The 22,303-nt window shown below is 37.9% G+C and overlaps 1 protein-coding gene across 1 annotated transcript in view; it reads left to right on the top strand.

The window, feature by feature from the left end:
• NALCN (sodium leak channel, non-selective) overlaps positions 1 to 22,303 on the top strand; it is a 283,440-nt gene that overhangs the window by 200,360 nt on the left and 60,777 nt on the right. The window contains 3 exon segments of the mRNA XM_057532605.1: positions 2,888 to 3,024; positions 4,354 to 4,492; positions 18,417 to 18,490. Coding sequence (XP_057388588.1) covers positions 2,888 to 3,024; positions 4,354 to 4,492; positions 18,417 to 18,490 — 350 coding nt within the window.

Below are 22,303 nucleotides of genomic sequence, written 5' to 3' on the forward strand. Positions count from 1 at the left end.
GCTCATGTTCTCTCTGGCCAGTTTGAATATCCCCACATGGTAGGAGGGAAGAGCTGCCACCTCTCTTCTCATTATAAACGCTTCCTTGGCCTCTCATGCTCACCTTTCCACAAATCCAGGACAGATTGTCATTATAAAGTAAAAGCATAAGAAATAGAGACACAGATGTAGAGAACAAACGTATGGATACCGGGTGGGAGGGCAGAGGAGGGATGAATTGGGAGACTGGGATTGACATGTATACACTACAATGTATAAAATAGATAACTAAAGAGAACAGACTGTATAGCACAGGGAACTCTACTCAATGCTCTTTGGTGATCTAAATGGGAAGGAAATCCCAAAAAGAGGAGATATATGTTTACATATAACTGATTCACTTTGCTGTACAGCAGAAACTAACACAGTGTTGTAAAACAGCTATACTCCAATAAAAATTAATTTAAAAAAATAAAGTAAAAGCATATACCCCCTTGTCATGATATTTAGGGGATATTTTGTCATACTGTAATAGAGATGCATTGACCAGTCCCAAGAATAATAAATATTTAAAGTTTTGTATTTAACTAAAATAACATTGGTTATTTTAATATTTTAAAATATTATTTTCATAAAATAAGCTAATGTACTTTATGCCTCAAGTAAGTCTTTAAAGATATATATCATTATCTCTATAAATTGCAACTTTCTGATAACTAATGAGGTAATTATGGAACTAATGCTATGGAAATATCTTTAATATGTTTTCTCATAATTTATGCTAATATATGTTAATTTTAAGTAATTTGAGCAAACCAGAGAAAACTAATTTCATAATTCTGCTTCTTTTCCCCTAGAAATAACCACTATTACCAGTTGGAATATATCCTTCCAGATTTGTTATATATAAATGATGAGGTCTCACAATATGTACTCTTTTATATTATCTATTTTTTAAGGACACATATACACACACAGATTATAAGATTTATAAGATTTAAGATTTATAGATCTATGTCATCCATTATAAGAGCTTCATAGAGTCTTTTTGCATGAATGTACCATAATTTATTTTGCCAGTCCTTACTGGGGATAAGTGTTTAGTTTATTAGTTTATTTCTAATTTTTTTTAATATTACTGACAGAGTAGTATTGAACTGCCATGTACTTTTTTTTTTAAAGATTTTTTTATGTGGACCATTTTTAAAGTTTTTATTGAATTTGTTACAATATTGCTTTTGTTTTATGTTTTGGTTTTTTGGCCACGAGGCATGTGGGATCTTAGCTCCCTCACCAGGGATCGAACCCATACCGCCCGCTTTGGAAGGCAAAGTCTTAACCACTGGACTGCCAGTGAAGTCCCTGCCATGTACTTATGTCTTTGCCCGTTTGTTCAAATATTTCCTTAAGATAAAGTCTCAAAAATGATATTGCTGGGCTTCCCTGGTGGCGCAGTGGTTGAGAATCTGCCTGCTAATGCAGGAGACACGGGTTCGAGCCCTGGTCTGGGAAGATCCCACATGCCACGGAGCAGCTGGGCCCGTGAGCCACAGCTGCTGAGCCTGCGCGTCTGGAGCCTGTGCCCCGCAACGGGAGGGGCCGCGATAGTGAAAGGCCCGCGCACCGCGATGAAGAGCGGTCCCCGCACCGCGATGAAGAGTGGCCCCCACTTGCCGCAACTAGAGAAAGCCCTCGCACGAACCGAAGACCCAGCACAGCCAAAAATAAAAATAAATAAATAAATAAATAAAAAATTAAAAAAAAAAAAAAAAAAAATGATATTGCTGGGTCAAAGTAGACACATCTTTAACATTTTAAAACATATTATCACATTGCCTTCTGAAAAAGTTGTACCATTTTATATTTAACAGAAATTCCCATTTCCTCATAACCTCACATTTTTTAACTTTTGATAATCTGATACGCAAAAGTAATAATTTTATTTGTGTGTTTATAGTACCTATAAGTATTTGTGTTTGAGCATCTTTTCATTAATTTTGAAGCAGTTGTATAATTTTGTGAATTTGTCTTTTCCAAAATTAGTTTGTGAACACTTTTTATAAATCAAGAAATATATATCAAATATTTTTCAAAAAAAAAAAAAAAGCATATACCCCATAGGGGGTAAGAAGCTGGTACCTTTTGAAACGTACCTCCATAACCCCACCAAGAAAGACTGCCTGAATTAAAGTACTCTCTGACCTCTTAGCTCAGCGTTTGTGATATAAAGCCTCAGCTTCTGTGAAACTTAAACTGTAAAAATAGAAAAACAAACTTATAGAAATAAATAAACAAACAAACAAATAAATAATAAAACCATTTGCTTGTCGACTCCCAGATACTTCATGGCATGTAATTGAATAATTCCCAAGAATCTTTACAACTACATAGAGAACTTTTGCTTTATGTACCAAATGTGTTGTTTCTATTTGAGCTATTCTTTCATGAATCTGCTAGACTAAATGATCAATTTCCTTGACATTTTCCCCCTTTCAAATATCACCACTTAGAACTTTCATTTCTTTTTTCATTCTTTTGATTTCTAATTCTAACACACATATTTATAAAACACTTTGGTGTTTAAATATGTTAGTGATAATAAGTCAGTCAATGATAAAAAATTGTTTGGTGTGAAAAGAGGATTATGTTTGGGAATAAAATAACATACATTTTTCTTCTAATTTTTTTTTTCTGGTTTAGTTTTTTGTTTAGTTTTCTCTTTGTTTTCCCTGTGCTCAGACTTTGAACACTCAGAGTAAGGCAGGCAACCAAGATATACTTAGTAGGGCTTTACTGCCATCTACCGTTTCTTCATGTAATAACTCATTGTTCCTTTGATTCAAAAATTCTGATAGACTGTGACTTACATTACTATAGATTTCCCCCTTCTTTCTATTTTTTTCTTTAGTTAAAGCAAAGTGAAGCAAACGCAGACACCAAAGAAAAGCTCCCTTTGCGACTTCGAATCTTTGAAAAATTTCCAAACAGACCGCAAATGGTGAAAATCTCAAAGCTTCCTTCAGATTTTACAGTTCCTAAAATCAGGTATTAAAGTATTTCTTTAACTGTATATCTCAAATACACTGTAAAACATTCATCTTAAATCTGATTCAGCTCTTTCAAACTCATGTGGGTGTGGTTTCTTTCTGTTTTTAAGTTATTATCCATCCTGCTACTCTGTCTTCCTCTGTTTTAAAAACCGTTGACCCCTTTAAGCAATACATCCAGAGCAAGGTCAAGTGTGTTAACCTGGGCAAGGAGGCTGCTGACCGCTGCTTCGCCCTGAGATGGCCCCTCGGGGATTTGACTTCACAGGTAACTGGCACAGGTGGTCCAGCTTATAAAGATGCGCGTAGACATTGGCCTCTGACCCTCAACCATGTAAGGATAAAATTGCCTCTGAGGCCCTTTTATTTTCAAGGAAATGGAGAAACCGCCACTGGCCAGGTTTCCGGACTACTGTGACAGCGTTTATTTAGAATGCCATGTCTGGGTGCAATATAATTTGTCTTCCATATTTTAAAAGAAGAACCATGGCATTTGGCACTCATACTAATATGATTTTCTACCACTTTTGCCCTCAAGTTAAGCAATTGCATTGAAGATGCTTCAAAATGCTTATTTTTAACAATTAAAGGAAATTCTTCCAGTCATAGCTCAAAAATTACAAATAGAACCAGAATAATATCAAATATGGCATTTTTTATGTAACTAGTTTTAAAAACAATTCTATGGGGAGGTTATAAAAGCATGAGGCTGGATGTGGTGCTATAATATTTAAAATTCAAATCAAAATATATTTGCAATTCTGATTAAAAAAAAACAAAATTTAAAACCTGAAAAATATGACATATATAAAAGAGCCATAAATTAGATTCAAGATTAGTGATTATTTGAAAAGATGTTATTTGAATTCTCCCCATGCTTTGAAGATCAGATGAAGTAAGTTTCTTCTGAGTTATTTTGAGTCTTTAAATGTAAAATTATCTCTCAAGGATTCTTATGATAAATGAAAGTTCAGAGAGATGAACTAATTCCTCCAAATCTTAGAGGGGGAAAAAAGGTATCTTATTACCACCATAGGAGTCAAAAGGTACCATTAATTTCTGAATATTGTTGCTTAAAAGTAATTTCAGGGACGTGACTTTTTTAAAACAGGAATAACTGAAGATTCAGGAATTTTTCTCTGAATGCAACATTTTGCAAATTATATGTGTAATTAAATCTAAACACCTCTTGGTGTGACATGTCTTATTTTCTGTGAACTTTTGTCACCGCTTTATCTTAGCTCAGGCAAATGCATCATTGCAAAATGCCATCCCTTGCTCCAGTTCATTAATAATGCTTGACATAATGTGTACTTCTCTTGCAAAGGGAAAGTTTCATGAAGCAGTTTATTGATCGCCAGCAACAGGATACCTGCTGCCTCTTACGAAGCCTTCCATCCGCCTCTTCCTCATCCTGCGATCACTCCAAACGGTCTGCGATTGAGGACAAGTACATTGACCAAAAAGTAAGAATCACTGTCTCAAATAACCAGATTTTTCTTAAGCCTATATGTTAGAGAAAAGAACCACGTAACTGGGTGGGGTCCTGAAATCTAATGTCTCAGAAGAATAATGAAAAAAATAATTTTAGTGGTTGAAGAAATTACTAAACCTAACATTTGTAAATTTGTTAATTTAAATTTTGCATTTCTACAGGTCAGGCTTTTGAGCCATGCCATGTGGCAGCCGGGTGACTTCCAATAGATCAAAAGCCTCCCCAAACCTGCATTTTCTCACGTGCAGAAGGAAGGGCTCTGAGCTCTCAAGTTCAGCCCAGGTTTAATGGTGGCCTGTACATTACTTTCTGCAGGAGACCTTACTTATTCCAGTTATTATGCCAGGGAGACTAACCAGAGCCAAGTTTCTCTAAAATTAGTCCAAATAACTGCCGTTTATTGAGTTTACTAAGGTCTGTGGCAGGAATTATCTCTTGGCACATTATCTTATTCATGTTCTGATTTACCTATGTCTTTATCATTTGAAAAGTAGATAAGGAATTTTTTTCCCCAGATTCTACAGTTAGAAAATGAAAGATCAATAGCAGAGTTTGTGAAAGAGATTACACATTAGAGTTTGTTTGCAAAAGCATCTAATTCACTTGCGAGTATTTCTCTTTGAAAGTCCTAGTTTCTATTTTAATCCTTTCAATTGTTGCCAACTTTTTTTATGGCTTATCATCAAATACATATTTCTCTATTATCATGTGAAAATAAAGTAGCAGCTCCTTCATGCTCCAAGATTCTCTGTTTCTCCCTATTCTCCAAAGATTACCCTTGTAAAGGACCTTTACTTATTCCTCTCCTCCTCCTTTTCTCCCATCTCCTCCCCAAATGAAATGAACTTCTGCCCTTTATCACTCCCCCAGTTCCTTGTTTCTCTGCTGTAGTTGAGTGATTTTGTTCTCAATTATGATGATGATGATTTCCTTTGTAGTGTGTCTCTTCTCACTCAAGAATTTTCATTTATTTCTTTTCTTTCAGTTATCTACAGATGTTATTCCTCTGTTTTAGAGATTCCAAGATTGTAGATGACAAGTCTGATGCCAATGTCATTTTTTTTTTCCATGTGAAAGTAATTCGGTTTTTCTTTGGTGGTTGTTTGGTTTTCTGGTTTCTCTTGGGAAGCTTGTAAGACTTTCTACATCTCCTTGGAGTGCAAAAACTTTACCAGGATATACTTTGTATGTCTTTTATCATCAGAACTGCCCAAACTGGGGAGTCTTTTCAGTTTGCCAACTAAGAATATAAGAAATTTTCATTTATTATTTGTTCAATTATTACTTTTCCATCTGCTCCTTTTTTCCCCCTACTTTTCTCTTAGGATTGTTATCTCTCTCTTTTTCTTCTGTGTTTTGAAATATTTGTTCTGCTTAATCTTTCAGGCCACTAATTTGATTTCAACTGAGATCATCCTTTGCTTTTAAAGTTTGAGTGAAAAAATCATGAAATGTGTGTGGAGGGGGGCACACACACGCAATACCGTTACCTCTCCTTAAAGACTTTCAGAAGACTGTACTCTTCTAAAAGAATTGTCACTAAGCTTGTCACGTCCCTTCCCCGTAGTTATGTTCACGCAATACTGTGCACAAGGCATAGAAGCAAAAAGTTTCTATGTTAGTGGATAAGCAAGTGGGAAGATAATGGCCTGGTTTCAGACAATCATTCTGAAATTGCATTTTACACATGAGAACACAGATCACTTATTTTCTAAATTTATTTCAAAAGCAGAACTTTAAGCCAGAGGGCGTGCAGTGAAGCCCCAGTCTGGGCTCGGGTTGCACCCAGCCCTCTCCAGGAAGAGTGCCGAGAGTCGATACCATGGATGCCCAACCCGGCAAATCCACAGCTTGCTTTTTTAAATCCCGAGTAACGATATCCCACTGGAAATACAAAATTAAAATCTTAGTCTGTGAAATTTTATTTTCTCTCTAAAAGGGGAGATGATGTCTCTCACATTTCCTGAACAGAATATTTTGAAATTGGTGAGAAAAAATAAATAAAAAGGTTCTTGGCGGGTGAGTGGGATGGGGGGTGTGTCTAAGGGGACTTCTCATACTTCTATGTTTGTGGCTTCTTTTTATATTCTCATGTAACAGTTATTTTTAACTAACTGAAAGTAAGATAACAATTATAGCTTTATTCTGTAATCTTACACTTGAGTCTCTCTCATAATCCCCTAAAATATAATGAACTAGCAAAGACATTGATCCTGGGGGCGGGATCCAAGTCCCTCAGCTCTAAAGAGACTAGAACTTCTTGGAGACTGCGGGCCGTCCCCCGTCTATAAAGTCAGTTGATTCAAACACACAATACATGGTCTTACACAAGGGCAGTGATCAGCCATGGTTAAGTTGCCCTTCATCCCCCGTCAGGCTCATTGGCCATATGTAGATAAACTACAGTTGGAACAATATTGTTTATCTTTTTACAGCCTTCAGCATCTGGAAAGGGGCACGTAGGGAACATAGTTTCTCTTCGTCTCAGCAGTAGCTACCCTGTTGGGGCAGCAGCAAAAAAGACTTACCATGCTGCCACCCATTCTTAAACCTTTGACTTTCCTCAGGCTGCTAGGAAAGTAGACTTAACAATTCCTTTCACCATCCAGTTTCCAGCTTGAGCTCCTGGCGTTCTTCATAAATACTTAGGATCTGTCATCCTTGAGGGCTTTGGGCCAGGGAAACCCAAAACAGAGAATTCCACTCAGTGAATTTCAGTGGTAAGGATTTAAGGGAAGTAGGAATCGAGGAGAAAGCAGTCTGGTATCTGTATTTTTAAATATGGCAAGCCTTTTTCATTTTTCTTAAGAAACCCCAAAGCCACTTAAAAACAAAAATACACAAACACACGAGAAAAATCCTGAACAGAGACCACACCACTGTTAGCTCCCCTGATACAGTATTTTTCAGGAAGCGCTTGCAAATTTCTATTACATCCCAGTTGCCTTTGGAAATGCGAGTCATTGTCAAGTGGGCAGCAAGGTCCTTCACTGCGTGAAGAAACTCTCCCAGCCCCCTGCACACAGAGGCTGTTTTCCCCAAAGAGTAGTAAGAAATCAAAAGAAAAAGAGAGGCTGGCTTTTGGTGATTCTCATAATGTGAACAAAGGAGCAATAAAATAAAAGTTTTCTCTTAACGACTACCTGTCAGGAAGAAACTTCTGACACCCTCTATACTAGAGGGACTCACTTTTCTCTTGCCAGGGAAAACACTGAGTCCCCAGGAACCTGGACATCACAAGTTAAGGGCAAAACCTGACAACAAAAGCCAGGAGGGGTGGAGGTGGAGTTGTTTGATTAAGCAACATGGAAACACAAAAGCACATGTTAGGCAAGATTTTCTCAAGTAATTACCCTGGCTTTGAACAACTGTAAGGAATTCCCATGGCAACCTCACTTTGCAGAGACCATGTTTTTAAAAATAGCCCTGTCTGATTACCTTTATCACATAGTTTAAAATACCTGTCCTTCTCTGTAAGCAATGAGCCAACAAAACTGTAACATCTTTAAAGCCGTTGTGTGGTTTGCTCAGATCCTAAAGGAAAAAGACAGCAAACAGTGTGGTCCCTCTTTTCCCTTGGGGTGTCCTTCCAAACCCCACAGAAAAGGCGTTCCCAAGTGCCAATTCCCACATCTCTTTCCCTTTCCACTCCCCTACACCCCCGTGGGCATCTTCAAGGGGTCCCCTTTCCTCCTGATTAAAGGATAAACCTGCAGATCTTGAGAGGAGTCTTACTAGTTTCCAAGCAGAAGGGAATCGGGCAGTGGTTTTCTACTCATTTTTTCCCTCTGTATTATTGGAATTAAACCCTCAATTCCTTAAGTAGAGTGCTTACATAAACTGAGATGTGAACTTGGCTTTCCAGTAACCCTGTTAATAAAAGCAGCTCACTCTGTCCTGAAGTGAATCATCTCATCGACGTCAAGGTTTCCACTGTGGTTGGATCTAAGGACTCTCTCTGTCTCTGACGGACCTCCCTGGACTTTCTGCCCTGCTGGCTTGGCTGCGGAGCCACTTCCGGGGTCGGAATCTGCCGTGTCTGGGGAACATGAGGGCCCATCACAGAGTCACATCAGCATGAGACAGATGGAGAGATGAGGGCCGTCCCAGTCACCCCCTTGTGTCCCTGCACTTCTCAGAACAGTAATCAGAACCCATATGATAAACAACAGTGACGATTTATTTCTCCAACAATAGAGCGATGTCTGCTCTCTCTCTTATCTCTTTCTTTTCCGCTAAACACATAGAAAGTTCCATAGTAAGCCTTCATAATTAATAGCTAACACGTGTACAAAATGAGGAGGAAAACAAAAAAAGTAATTACTGTGTTTTGTTTACCCTTTACATTTCCATAAGTCTTCAGCAGTCACTCAGTCATTCAACAAACATTTATGGAACACCTGTTATTCGTGTGGCACTCTTCTGGGCTATGGGAATTCAACAGTGAGTGAGGCGTGAACTATGCCCTTGAGAATCTTTTAGTCTAATGGGGAGAAACACGCATGAATGGATGAAAGTAAAAACTATTACAGGAGCATGAGACAGAACCCCCTAAGTCCTTCCTGCAGGAGAAGGGAGACTGAGCCATAGAGGACAAGTTGCTCCAGGCAGGGAGGGAAGCATGTGGAAAACATGGACCGCATGATCTCCTTAATGTAACTGACTGTGAGAAGCAGAATAGAACAGTCATTAAGACCAGTAATACTGATTACATGATGGAGGTTCCAATCCTCATTTATAAACAGAGATCATTCTTATTTTTAAGGTTTGTTGTGAGAATTAAATATCTGTTAAATGCTTAGCATCGCACCTGGCATAGCATATGATATGTGCCTATCAAACCAGATAAGAAAAGTTACTTTAGGGACTTACCTGACTGTCCAGTGGTTACGACTTGGTGCTTTCACTGCCTGGGCCCAGGGTCAATCCCTGGTTGAGAAACTAAGATCCTGCAAGCTACACGGCACGGCCAAAAAAAAAAAGAAAAAAAAAAAAGTTACTTTAATTAAACCATGCCATGAAGTCAGATTCAGCAAATAGACATATTCATCAACCAAGAAAAATTACTTTTACTTAAATTAACCTTCAGATGTAACAGTCTAGTTGAGCACAATATATTAGTTACTGATTTATTTTCCTTATTGTCTGTGAGCCTGATTTTTTTTAGTCTGATTTTTGATGATATTTCAGTTGCAACCCCTGTGCCTACCTAGTGTCTCAGCCTCTCAAGAAGTAAGTTAAATTGTTCTGGAAAGGTTTACTGTTCACAAAGCCTTGTTGATTGCCATACAGCATTTTATAATTTTCTGCGTAATCATATAGAGTATTTGATGGTTTGTTCCAGTAACTCCACATGTAGCAAGTTACTCAGCCTGATCTATAATTTCCAGGATGAACGTTAACTCACTTTAAAAAAAGAGAATAGCCTGTTTTCATCTTTTGGGCTTTTACTCTTCTGAAAGAATTTTCTAAAATAATAGCTTAGCATCTCTGCAGTGCCATTCAAGACACATCTCTAGGAGAAGAGTGCCAGATTACATGTTACTACCGCTAACCAGAAGCTGTATCGCAAAGATACAAAGTAGTGTGGTCCCAGGGAGGGAAGAAGTATGTCCATCAAGCCCAGTATGAAAACCCTACCACTTCTCTCTTTAGCATACGAATGCTTTAGTAGATAATTGATTGCCCACTTATTCACAGTAATAATGGAGATGCATCATTTAAATGACAACTTTTTTTCCATTTTTATTGATCTTTGCAGTACGTTTGTGAGCTCAAATTAAAATATGGCTGCATTTATGTGCACATTTGACAATCATTTCTAGAGGACTTTTATATGCAGTGTGCTGGGTTATGGGTTAAAAACACATTTTGCTGCTTTCAACTAACACAAGAGTAGGAATTCCCTATCAATGATTTTTTTTTCAGAATATTTAATTGTGTGATCATTTTTAGTTTGGAATTATATGTCATTTGTCTGCATTCCTTAGGTGCACGTTTATTGGGGGTCAAAAGTAAATCAGTCTAGGATTAAGCATCTTTTATACATAATATAGAAGGCTTTTGATCAAGTGTTTTCGGTACAGTCTCCAAAACAGGTCTGGGAGAGCTGAGGTTGCAGCTGAACCTGTCTTTGAAATTTACACTTTGCTCTACTTTTTAAACATGCTTCCCCTTTGAGTATAGTCATACTTATAAATTGTATTTTCCATTAAGTCTCAATGTGTTATGGTTGGTGCTTCTGCTGACATTCTTGTTCTTTGGATCTGAAGTTCAAATACAATTGAATTGTAATTGGAGACCAATAGCTGCTCCTTGCACTATCAGAGTACCATGGATTTTAAATTCACAAATAGCTGCTTGGTTAAAAGCATCTGGCATTTTCTCCCAGAATCATAAATCCACTCATCTTTTTTAAATCTCTGCAGATTTTCAGTCTTTGTCTTTCTATTTATAACCACGAAGTCATTTTGGTTTTTACTTATATAATCTAAATCTCCCTAGCATGTATTGTATTTTATTACCAGTTAGCACTATATATAAACATATCTAATTTTTTTCTGTAATTGAAGATAATGTTTTCCCCTCATGCTTTGCCTCATCAGTTATTATACTAGTTTAGCTGAGATATAAGTTGTTGGAGATTTGACCAACTCTGCAATGACAAGCATTAGTGACTAAAGCACAGTCATAAAATTCAAGTGCCAAAAAGCCAAGCCAATGAAGTTTCCAATCATTTAGTTTCTAGTTTTACAAGACTGTCCTATATCTCAAGTGAATAGAGGCATTTCAAAATAAGCAGTCCTCCTTTGTAATTTTTACCTGCTTCACATCTGTTATTTTAAGGATTCACTTCATGAGAAAAAAAAAAGGTAGAACACAGAGAGAGCTATCTTTTAATATTAAGAAATTTATTCATTCTTTCAATATATTTCAGAAATGAACTCTGCACAGTGCTAGACTGGAGGAAAATGTAGTGGACAAGGAATACACCATCCTATTCCTAGATCATGCGGAGCTTATGATCTAGTGGAATTCACAGAAAGACAAAAAGATGTTTCACACACAGAGCAGGGACTGACATGTATGGGGTGCCCTGGACCCCAAAGGAAGAGTAAAGATTTGGGAGGTGTGTGTGTGTGTATGTGCACATGTCTGCACATGTGCTTGTACACGTACATCCTTATATATTTTTTTAACTTTCCTGCCTGGTATTTTCTCAGGATTCAGAATTTATGATGTTGAAATAACTTAAGATCAGAAATCTTGACCCATCATCTAAAACTCCCTCTTTACAAAAGTCACATTCTAAGACATATTTCAAACCTTCCTAACACACTAATACAATGGTATTCACCTTTATATACATTGTAATAGGACTATTTTAATCTTGCTGCCACCGATGCTAATCACGTTTTTAAAATTCTTTCTTTCTAAGCATAGTGTCAATTTTGCAAAAAGTTTATTTTATGGAAACATCTTGCCATGCACAGGATCTGTCGTATGCACTTTGGGATTAATTTTCAGTTCACAGGTGCATGAAAAATTCAAATACAGATAAGTGAGGTACCACCTTCAACCTGTGTAATTTTAAGTAATTGCTCAGTTCCAATTACTGTGTTTTATGTGGGAGACTTATTCAATAAAGTGGCTCATTATAATAATTACACTATACCTTTCCAGCAGAAATGACATTCATCAAGCCTTGTTCACTGGACCATGATTTGGGGCTTAATGGTCATATGTTTTTATAAATTCTCTCCCACTTAATATCAATCTGTTAATATTTTCAAAGTGAGAAAAGAAAAATAAGGCCTCTCAAACTTTTTCCCACTTAGCAACAAAAATGTATTGTTAACAACTCCAAATCAGAAAAGTTAGTTGAATATTTATAATGTTTATGGCTTTCTTTCTCAAATAAATATTAATGGCTTCATTTTGAAGGTCACTAGAGTGAAAGATGGTTCTTTAGATCTAAGCGTGGAGCATCCCAAAGGAATCTAATATTCCCTGATAGGTTTGTGGTTACTCCCAGGTGATGGAGTAAATTGAATTAATGTTCTGGTTAACTAGAAGGTGTGATGGATCCCTGATTTTAAGGATCCAATAAATGTAAAATATAAATCCTATAAACCATCCTGGCTCTAATGGGTTAGAGAGGTCATTGATCTCTTTTCATGCTTCAGCGTTGTTATTCTGAAAATCAGTTATGGATATATAGAACGAAGAAAAAAAATTGGCTAGTTTAGATTTTGTATTAGGCGTTGGGAGAAGCAAGAGCATGTTATATGTTCAAACCAAATCTTCCAAGTCAAGCAGACAATGTTTTATTACAGTATAGCTTGGAAAATTCCTTTTTTATACTTCTTTTTTTTAATACTGCTTTTTTAAATACTTTTAAAATACTATGACATTTTACATAGACATCATGATGTAGTGAAAAGCTGTACAATCCAGAACTCTAATCATAATTCTGCAATTTATTATCTGGGTAACCTTAGACAACCTAATTTCTATGAACCTCAGATTTCCCATCTGTAAAAAAGAGATAATAATACTACCTATGAAGATTAATTTGAAGATTAAGTTTAAAATGTGTAATATAGTACCTCAACACATGATCAAACAGCCGAGGAAATGAATAAGGATTTAGAGGATTTGAAATATACAGTTTACCAGTTTCATGTTATGGCCATTTATACAATTCTTCATTCAATGACTAAAGAATATACATTCTGATTCAAGAATGCATGAATGATTTATAGAACATGACCACTTACTACACCACAAAGGAATTCTGAATATAAACCAAATCAGTATCTTAGAGAAGGAATTATTTGACCAACATAAAATTAGAAACCAAATAACAACCACAAAAATCACCTACACACTAAAAAATTTTAAAACTGGGGCTTCCCTGGTGGTGCAGTGGTTGAGAATCTGCCTGCCAATGCAGGGGACACGGGTTCGAGCCCTGGTCTGGGAAGATCCCACATGCCGCGGAGCAACTGGGCCCGTGAGCCACAATTAACTGAGCCTGCGTGTCTGGAGCCTGTGCTCCGCAACAAGAGAGGCCGTGATAGTGAGAGGCCCGTGCACCGCGATGAAGAGTGGCCCCCGCCTGCCACAACTAGAGAAAGCCCTCGCAGAGAAACGAAGCCCCAACACAGCCATAAATAAAATAAATAAATTAATTTAAAAAAAAAATTTTTAAACCACTTCCAAATAACTGAGGGAGTATAGAAGACACCACAATGGAAATAAAAAGTATCTAGAACTGAAAAATAATGAACATAATATATATCAAACTTATGAGAAGTAGCTAAAGGCATTTTTAGAGGGAAAATCATAGCCTTGAATGCATATTTAATAAAGGAATAAATGTTGACATAAATCTTCCAAGTATTCAACTCAGGTAATTAGAAAAATATCAACCAACAAAACACTAAAACAGCAGGAAGAAAGAGATAATAAAGATAAAAGCAGATTTTTTCTCTGAATTAAACATTTTGCAAATTATGTTTGTAATTAAATCTAAATGCCTTTTGGTGTGACATGTCTTATTTTCTGTGAACTTTTGTCACTGCTTTATCTTAGCTTGGGCAAATGCATCACTGCAAAATGCCATCACTTGCTCCATTTCATTAATAATGCTTAACATATGTGTACTTCTTTTGCAAAGGGAAAGTTTTATGAAGCAGTTTATTGATCGCCAGCAATAGGACACTTGCTGCCTCTTAGGGGCTCTATCCTCATGACCTCATCTGAACCTAATTGCCTTCCAAAGGCTCCTCTCCTAATATCATCACACTGGGGTTAGGGCTTCAACATATGAATTTTTGGGGGACACAAACATTCAGTCAATAACACACAGTGCTGTAGGGAAGAAGCCAAGGTTAGTTGCAGGGCATCAAATGTTTCTGGGAACAGGCAAACACCCTCTTCCCTCTACACTAAAGAAAAACATCCAGGGCACTTCCCTGGCAGTCCAGTGGTTAAGGCTCCATGTTCCCAATGCAGGGGGCTCAGGTTCGATCCCTGGTCAGGGAACTAAGATCCCACATACGGCAACTAAGCCCGTGTGCCACAACTAGAGAATCCCGCAGCCAAAAATAAATTAATTAATTAAAGAGACAGAAAAACATCCAGGAGTGGAATCAAAAATAACAAGAGTGATAAAGGAAAGAGCAGATCCAGATAAAATTGGTAGTGTCAGGGGGGAGTGAAAACAGAGCCAGGAAATCCCAGAAAGAAAGCTGCCACATTTGATCCCTGTAGTCTAACAGAAGAGGAAGCTCTGAAGTTAGGAGAGAAATATTGGAAATGCAGGAAAACAAATTTTGCATGAAAATGAGCAACCGAAAATCATCAAAGTCAAGTTCCCTACAAAAGTTACAAGAAAAAGAGAATCAGGAAGGGAATGCTATCCTATAGACAGGTGAAGAATCAAGCATGTATCTTGCCTTCTCCTTATGAATTGAACTACTGAGTAACCAAATAATACATGTGGGGAGGTGCCTCATTATAAAAGTAATCCAACTAATAAATGAAAAAGAAATGACAATTTTACAAACTGGGTGAATCAGTCATCTAAGCAACGAATATCAATACTGTTAACATCACAAAAGAGGGACAACCAGACATGATGTGCATTCTGATCAAACCTGAGTGTGATGAAACTCAGAATCCAGTTGCCCATTTGCAGAAAGTACAGAGGACAGAAGAACATGGTGAACTATACCATGAATGTACACTTAGCAAAATCCAGGCTCCAGGAAGCTATGGGTCCAATGGCCCAGGGTCTTCAACTGTAAGGGGGAAAAAAAGAGGAACCTGTAGATTAAAACATCTAAAGGCAGTGCCAGAAAATTGGCTAGACCCCTCCTTTGCTATGCCCTTCAGCTCCAATGTATTCAACCACAGATAACTCTATGCAAAATGATTTGAACTTCCAGGGTCTTGAATTCCATGTTCAAGTGCACAATTCTGGGACAATCTTTTAAATTAAAATTTTAAGACTTAAAAAAAAATCACTTATGTTTTGTTTGAACATTTAAATTGAATGTATTTGTTTTTGATTATTAATTCAGTCACAGAACAGTTATCTTGTGGAGCTGAATGTATCAGGTTTACAAATATAAAATCACCCAAAGAAAGAGGCTTTTCAACTAATCATTTTTTTTTTCAATTCAAATGCTATGTAAATATGTCACCCATACCCTTCTTTTTAAGTCCTGCATTTCTGATAGGTTTATATCCAGAATGAACAGTTACACCTTTCATAAGCTGTAATTCCTTAAGTGCTTTGATCATTATTTCAGGTCCTGTCAGTATCTTCTGGAGCCAGAAGAGGGCACTGCAGAGCAGTGTAGCTGGTGCTGTCGGCTGAAAGAAATGCACAAAGCTTTATTAAAGAAATAGGAGAACTAGATAGTCACTACAGGCCTTCTTTATTTACCAGCAGAAAGAACAGTTTCTAAATACATATCAAGGCTATCAAATACAGGTAGGTAGGTAGATAGATTAGGTAGATAGCTATAGATATCTCCTTTCTTCTTTCAAGAATATCCCAAACCTGAATTGAAGTTATTCTATTACGGTGTTTATTCTTCTACTTATTCTGTTGTTAGTTACAAAAGCAGTTTTCAAGGACTCCTTGGTACAGATTAATAGCATATTCTGTTTTACCTGGTTCAAGTTTAGGACAAAGGAGATTTGGAAGCCCTTTAGAAACCATGTGCAGTGCAAGAAGTAATTTGGAAACAATACAACACATGTTGTCCCCAGTGTCTGCAAAGGTTTTTCCCAACGTGAAGAACACTGTTTTAAGTGTCAGCTGCCCAATTACAGGGGCAGAAGCCAGGTGATTGAGTTCAGACCATCACCTTACACTAGGGGAAAGACGGCTAAGGCCTGTCTTTGTCCTTTGAAGATGAAGCAAGTGTGGGATCCAGAGTTCTCTCCTGAAACTTGCCTTCCCGGGGCCTCTGTAGCCTGGGCCCTTTCGTAACTGGTGAGCACTTTCAGCGGAGTCTTCTGTCTCCAAAGTGACTCTAAACAATGTTCCTCAGGAGATGTGCTGTCACCTTGGGGGGGGGTTCAATCAACGCACAAAGTCACTCGTCAGCAGAGGAGAGAAGATGTAAGAAAGTTTCATGATTCGATCATGGTAAACAGCCTTTTGTGCGTTACCCTGAAAATATAATTTCAAAAAAAAAAAAATGACTTCCACTCTTGTTTCCTTATCTACACATTAATTTATTCTTCCAAGAGTTCTAGTGAATAATGAAACCAGCTCAGTTTTTCATTATTGGAAAAAAAAGAGTGTACCGCCTCTCCTCACGTGAGGGAAATTGCCAGTGTGTGCAGTGATCCTTCCCTTCATTACAGATTTGCTGTGAAAGAGGAAAGTTCTCTTGCTAGTAATGATGCTGTGTAGGTTGTCAGCTGTGGTGATGACCAGCTCTTTCCCAGCTCTGGCAATATGGCCACATGGGTTGACATTATAGCATTCGTTTATAGGTTTGTCTGCAGATTGGAGCTCTGTGACTTTGCACCTCAAGTTACCCATCTCTCGTTCAAGAGAAACTGGATGGCCTATTTTTTCTGAATACAGAGTTATTCTGTCTCCTGCTTGATTTTCCTCCCTCAACTTTGTTTGAAAGTGTTTCCTCCATTCTCCTTGCTTAAAGGACCGCCTAGCTCAGCACTTGCATAGGTAGTTTGCACCAAGTTAATCTGCCCTGTGCACATTTCCAGCTTTAGTCCTTCACCCACTGCTTCCTTCGCTTGTAGAAATCCTAACTATCCTTCAAGGCCCAATACGACTTCTTCTTCAATCAAGTCTTTGCTAACTATTTGAGACACACCTAGTTCTCCCCGACCCAGAGCCCTACAGCCCCCCTTATCTTTTCTATGGTGCATAGCACCTAGCATTTTACAAGCTACTGTACCCTGCTTTTTACTGATAATCTCATGACTCTCCAGTAGTCACTAAAATCATACTAAGTGCTCAGGAAATCTAGTCTAATCTATTGATCAAAATGAACGGGACATTGTCCAAGTATCTGAGGTCTGCAGCTACACTTCCTAGTTATTGAATCTTCGCAGGCTGGTGTTGTCTCTCTTCTTTCTCTGCCCTTTTCCTGCCCACCCTGGATCCCTGTACACCTGTCACCAGTCTTACTTCTGTAACTATCAAGCAGGACGGAGCTGAGTCTGTGGAGTGTATCTTCTGGTTTGTAGCCAGCCTCCAGGATTTTGTTTTCTTAGTCCTTTTCCCTGGGTTAATTTCATCGTCGCCAAGGAGGAAGAAACCTTGAAAGTTTGTCTCATTTGTCTCTATGTCTATAGGCAAAACAATTCTTAAACTCATCATTCAGATGAGTATTGGGTCCCAGAATCAGATGTAATGTGGATTAGACAACATTTTACTAAACGACGACAATAAGGGTCCAGTAGTCATTGCAACATTAAATTCTTTGGAAACTGAAAACCGTATTCGGATGTAAGGAGACATTACTACCAATGAGCATAGCCAGTGTGTCGCCCCCAAAGCTGTGACACGTGGCCTCACAAGCTTGTTTGCAGTTCTATTCAAATAAAAGTAAAGATAGAAATTAAAATTAAACGATAGAATCAATCATATGATGAAAAAATTCATGTGTATTGTTTTCATAGTGTTATCTGTTTTGTGTGTGTAATGATTTGTCAGTATATTTCCCCTTTACACTCTTTTTTTTTTAACATCTTTATTGGAGTATAGTTGCTTTACAATGGTGTGTTAGTTTCTGCTTTATAACAAAGTGAATCAGCTATACGTATGCATATATCCCCATATCTCCTCCCTCTCCCCTTTACATTCTGAAACTAAAGTCACACTCATGATTTTACAGCTTCGCAAGTCTGTCTTCAGCATCAGGGCAAGGAACCTTCTAGAAAAGGAGACCGCAGTCACTAAAATTTTAAGGTAACATCGTTTAACATTGATACATAATTAAATACAAATAGGATTAAGTTAAGCAAAAAGGACCTTTTTTTAAAATAATGAGCTAATTTTCTGAGTATCAATATATACTTTCTGCTACAGAGTAGGTTTGGGTAACTATGTACTTAAAAATAATGTCAAACACATCATTAACATCTCTCCTGAAAAAGTAATATTTTATTAGCTCAATCAGCCATTTTTTTCTCTTTCATGCACTTAGACATAAATTATAAGTATAAACATTTACAGAAAGATGAAAATAACTTTTATTTTTACAGATTTTGTCTTTCATGATCTCTAAAAGACAAATCACAATCTAAGGGAAAAATGGTAAAAGGGAAAGCTTTTTAATTTATTAAAAATAAATGTATTTAAAATCTATAAGAATCAAAAGCATATCCATTTTAGAATGCTTATAAAAACACATAATTTTAATGCTACTTTCTAAAATCTGCCTTGAAGTATCAGAAAGGAAAATTAAGCTAGCTACTTAAGGGTATCTTATAAGACTATGTTTTAATATAAAGTAACATGATCATTATAAAAATGCATAAGTATTTGGAATATAATTTATTGGTTCCTGTATTACATGGACATGTATAAGAAATACACCTAAATATTGGAGCTGGAGGTGGAATGGCTGAGAAGGTGAATAGATAAATTCATAGTAGGAAGCCCCGTCCAAACTGTGCTAAAGGGAAGGAGTTTGATTCTCTTCTACTCTACCTGAGTTATTAAGAGTAGTAATGAAAACATTTTGTCAGAATCTCTATCTCTATAACTTGGATAACTGGAATGAGGAAATAAGGCTAATAGATATGATTTGAGAAACTATTTTGACTTTGTAACACTACCTGAAATTTGTATGCCAGAAACAATCCTAACTCATCGAGACAGGACTCTGTGTATTTATTCTTTATGTTGGCTGACGATTCATGCATACAGTTGAGTGTGTGTTGGAGTCCCTTCTATGAGATGAGAATAAATATTTCTGGGGCTTAGATATTATCACCGAAGAATATGATGAGATGAAACTAAAAGGTCTCATTAAATAGAGAAAGGAAAGCTTCTAAGCAAATATAACCACCTGTGAACCAACTTCAGTTTGCTTCCAACTGGCTCAATCCTGGCGTTACCATCGGATAACACCACGAGGCTGGCCTCAGACACTACGTGGTCCTCCAGGTTCTTTATCCAGCTGGAATTGTACTAGACACGTTCATGGCACGGTCAGTCCCTAGGGTCTTGAAGACTCTCCCTGCTCACACCAAACAGGTGTGGGTGCTGGATTTCTGGTTCACCCCCAGGAGCCAGAAACCACCCACAAGGAGATCCTAATATCCAAAGTCTACCTGCCAAATTAGGAATCAAGTGACCCTACTGACCTGCCCAGAATAAGTTTCCAGAAGGTGCCCTAGAGGTTCCCAGAGACCTTCAGAGCAGAGGCAGACAGGGACCCTTGGAAGGAGGTGACCTCCATACACCCCCATTCCTGTGAACTCTTTCTTAAACTTGCTCTTCCACTTTCCCTTTTCCACCACCTTTCCTACTCACCTTCTCCCAGTTTACAAAAGAAAGGTGGTGCTCCCATCCACCCAAAAGAAAGGTGAAGCCCTAGGGTGCACTGATCTGAGAGGTCCGGTCCTCTGGGTGGCCGGACACAGGGGCTGTTCCCGCGTGGCTCTCCCAGAGCGAGGGCCCCATGGGCAGCCCCTTATTGTCCATCCAAGCGACAGATTTGTGGAAAACTTCCTTCCAAGAATTCATCTGCCTTAGAGTTAGGCCTTAGCAATACATGGATGTCACAAGGGCCTGTGTTAACATGTTATTTGTATTGAAAAATAACAATCAGACTTCTGACAGATTCGCTGATTGGTTTGGCAATAAAAACGAACTTTGTGGGTGCGCAGGGTCATAACATTGAATGGATTGGATGGATGAGACTCCCCAGTATTTTCTCAAAGTTATATTAAAGCACATATACAATAATGCTAGAAAGGACATCCTTTACTGCTAATTGACATTATGAGTGGAACATTTAGTTGTTGATATTTAAAAGTACAGAAGTGGTTTTAAAAAGAGATAATTTATGAGTACCTGAGCAGAAACAACAACAACAACTAAAAGAGAGAAAAAAAAAGAGAGGAGAAGAGAAATTAAAAAGAAAAGGAAAACATTTATAGTCACTTGGGGCCAATGGTTCAAATAGCCCTACACAAATTGGAGAGGAAGGAAGGTTTCCAGCACTCTCCCAGGGTCTCTGTGCTCCCACCGACCCTCTCCTCCCGCAAGCCTCCCCTTTCTCTCTGTTAAGGAAGTTCTGCCAGGTGACTTAGAAGCAGAAAGACAAATACTATATGATGTCACTTACATGTGGAATCTAAAAAAAAAGTCAAACTCCTAGAAACAGAGAGGAGATTGGGGATTGCCAGGGGCTGGGAGGTAGGAGAGATGAGGGGATGTTGGTCAAAGGATACACATTTCCAGTTTTAAGTTCTGGGGATCTAACGTACAGCGTGGTGACTGAAGTTAGCAATATTGGATTGTATACTTAAAATTTGCTAAGAGAGTAGATCTTGTGTGCTTACCACATATACACACACACACACAAACACACACACACAAACACAAAAACAGTACAAAAAACAGTAACTGAGGAGATGGACGTGTTAATTAACTTTATTGTGGTACTCATTTCACAATATATATGAATATCAAATCGTGTTGTACACCTTAAATGTACACAATGTTATTTGTCAGTTATACCTCAGTAAAGCTGGGGGAGAAGTCGCCTCTCCCTTGACCATCTGCATTTTGAAAGGAGGCTTTGAAAGAAGGAAAGAACTTTAAGACCAGGAGGTGCAGACTCGATATCTTAAAAGATGGGGCTGCCTTGGTACAAAAGGGAGGTCCGATGGAGACTTGTTTCTGTCACTCTTGATTTTCCTAAGTGTTTTGTTTTCATAGACTTATAGTCTTTAGTTTCATCTAAGAGGTTCCTCCCCAGGGAGGCATGGAAAGAAGACCTGAGCTGGAACGTTTGGGCAAGTCCATCACTGGTGGGCATTAGTCACATATTAGTGTCTTAGAAATAACTTTTTAAAAAATAGCAAATATTTGGGGAAAATAATACAAGACACATCCCAGATGTAAGGTATCTGGAGGACTGTTGTATAAACAGGGAAATTATTTAAATTTAAAGTTTGGAGGAGATGATCTTCAGGGTCCCCCAGGTGTAACACAGGATACTGGACTTAGTGTTAGGAGTCCTGGACCAGCGTCTGGCTCTGCTCTTCTATAACCTTAAGCTACTCACTTATCTGAGCCTCCGTTTTCTCATCTGCCTTTGTGGTGTAGACTGCCCCAAAAGGTCATCTGAATTATCTGTTGATGAAGCGAAGTGAAATGTTAATACTTATTATGTGAGGGAAACCACCAGTTCAGCGGTCTTAATAATGTCTCAGAAGGGATAGGTCAGGGGTGGATATTCATAAGGTTGGGGGTTTGGGTTTAAGTGTTTTTAGTGGGGACGTCTGGTTGAGATTGGGCAGAATTCTTCATATAAGAGTTTAGGTCATTTTGCAATATGTACGAATACTGAATCATTATGTCGTATACCTGAAACTAATGTTATATGTCAGTTACACCTCAATTTAAAAAAAAGGAGTTTAGGACTCTTCAGGATATACAAGTAACAAGTACTTGTTATTATCAACAGGTAACCATTACTATTCGGGGGAGGGCAGCACCCAGGGTGGGGGATGAGGAAGAGGTGACACACTTTCATCTCTCCAC

Source organism: Balaenoptera acutorostrata, chromosome 18 (genome assembly GCF_949987535.1).
Source record: "Balaenoptera acutorostrata chromosome 18, mBalAcu1.1, whole genome shotgun sequence".
Classification (NCBI taxonomy): Eukaryota; Metazoa; Chordata; class Mammalia; order Artiodactyla; family Balaenopteridae; genus Balaenoptera; species Balaenoptera acutorostrata.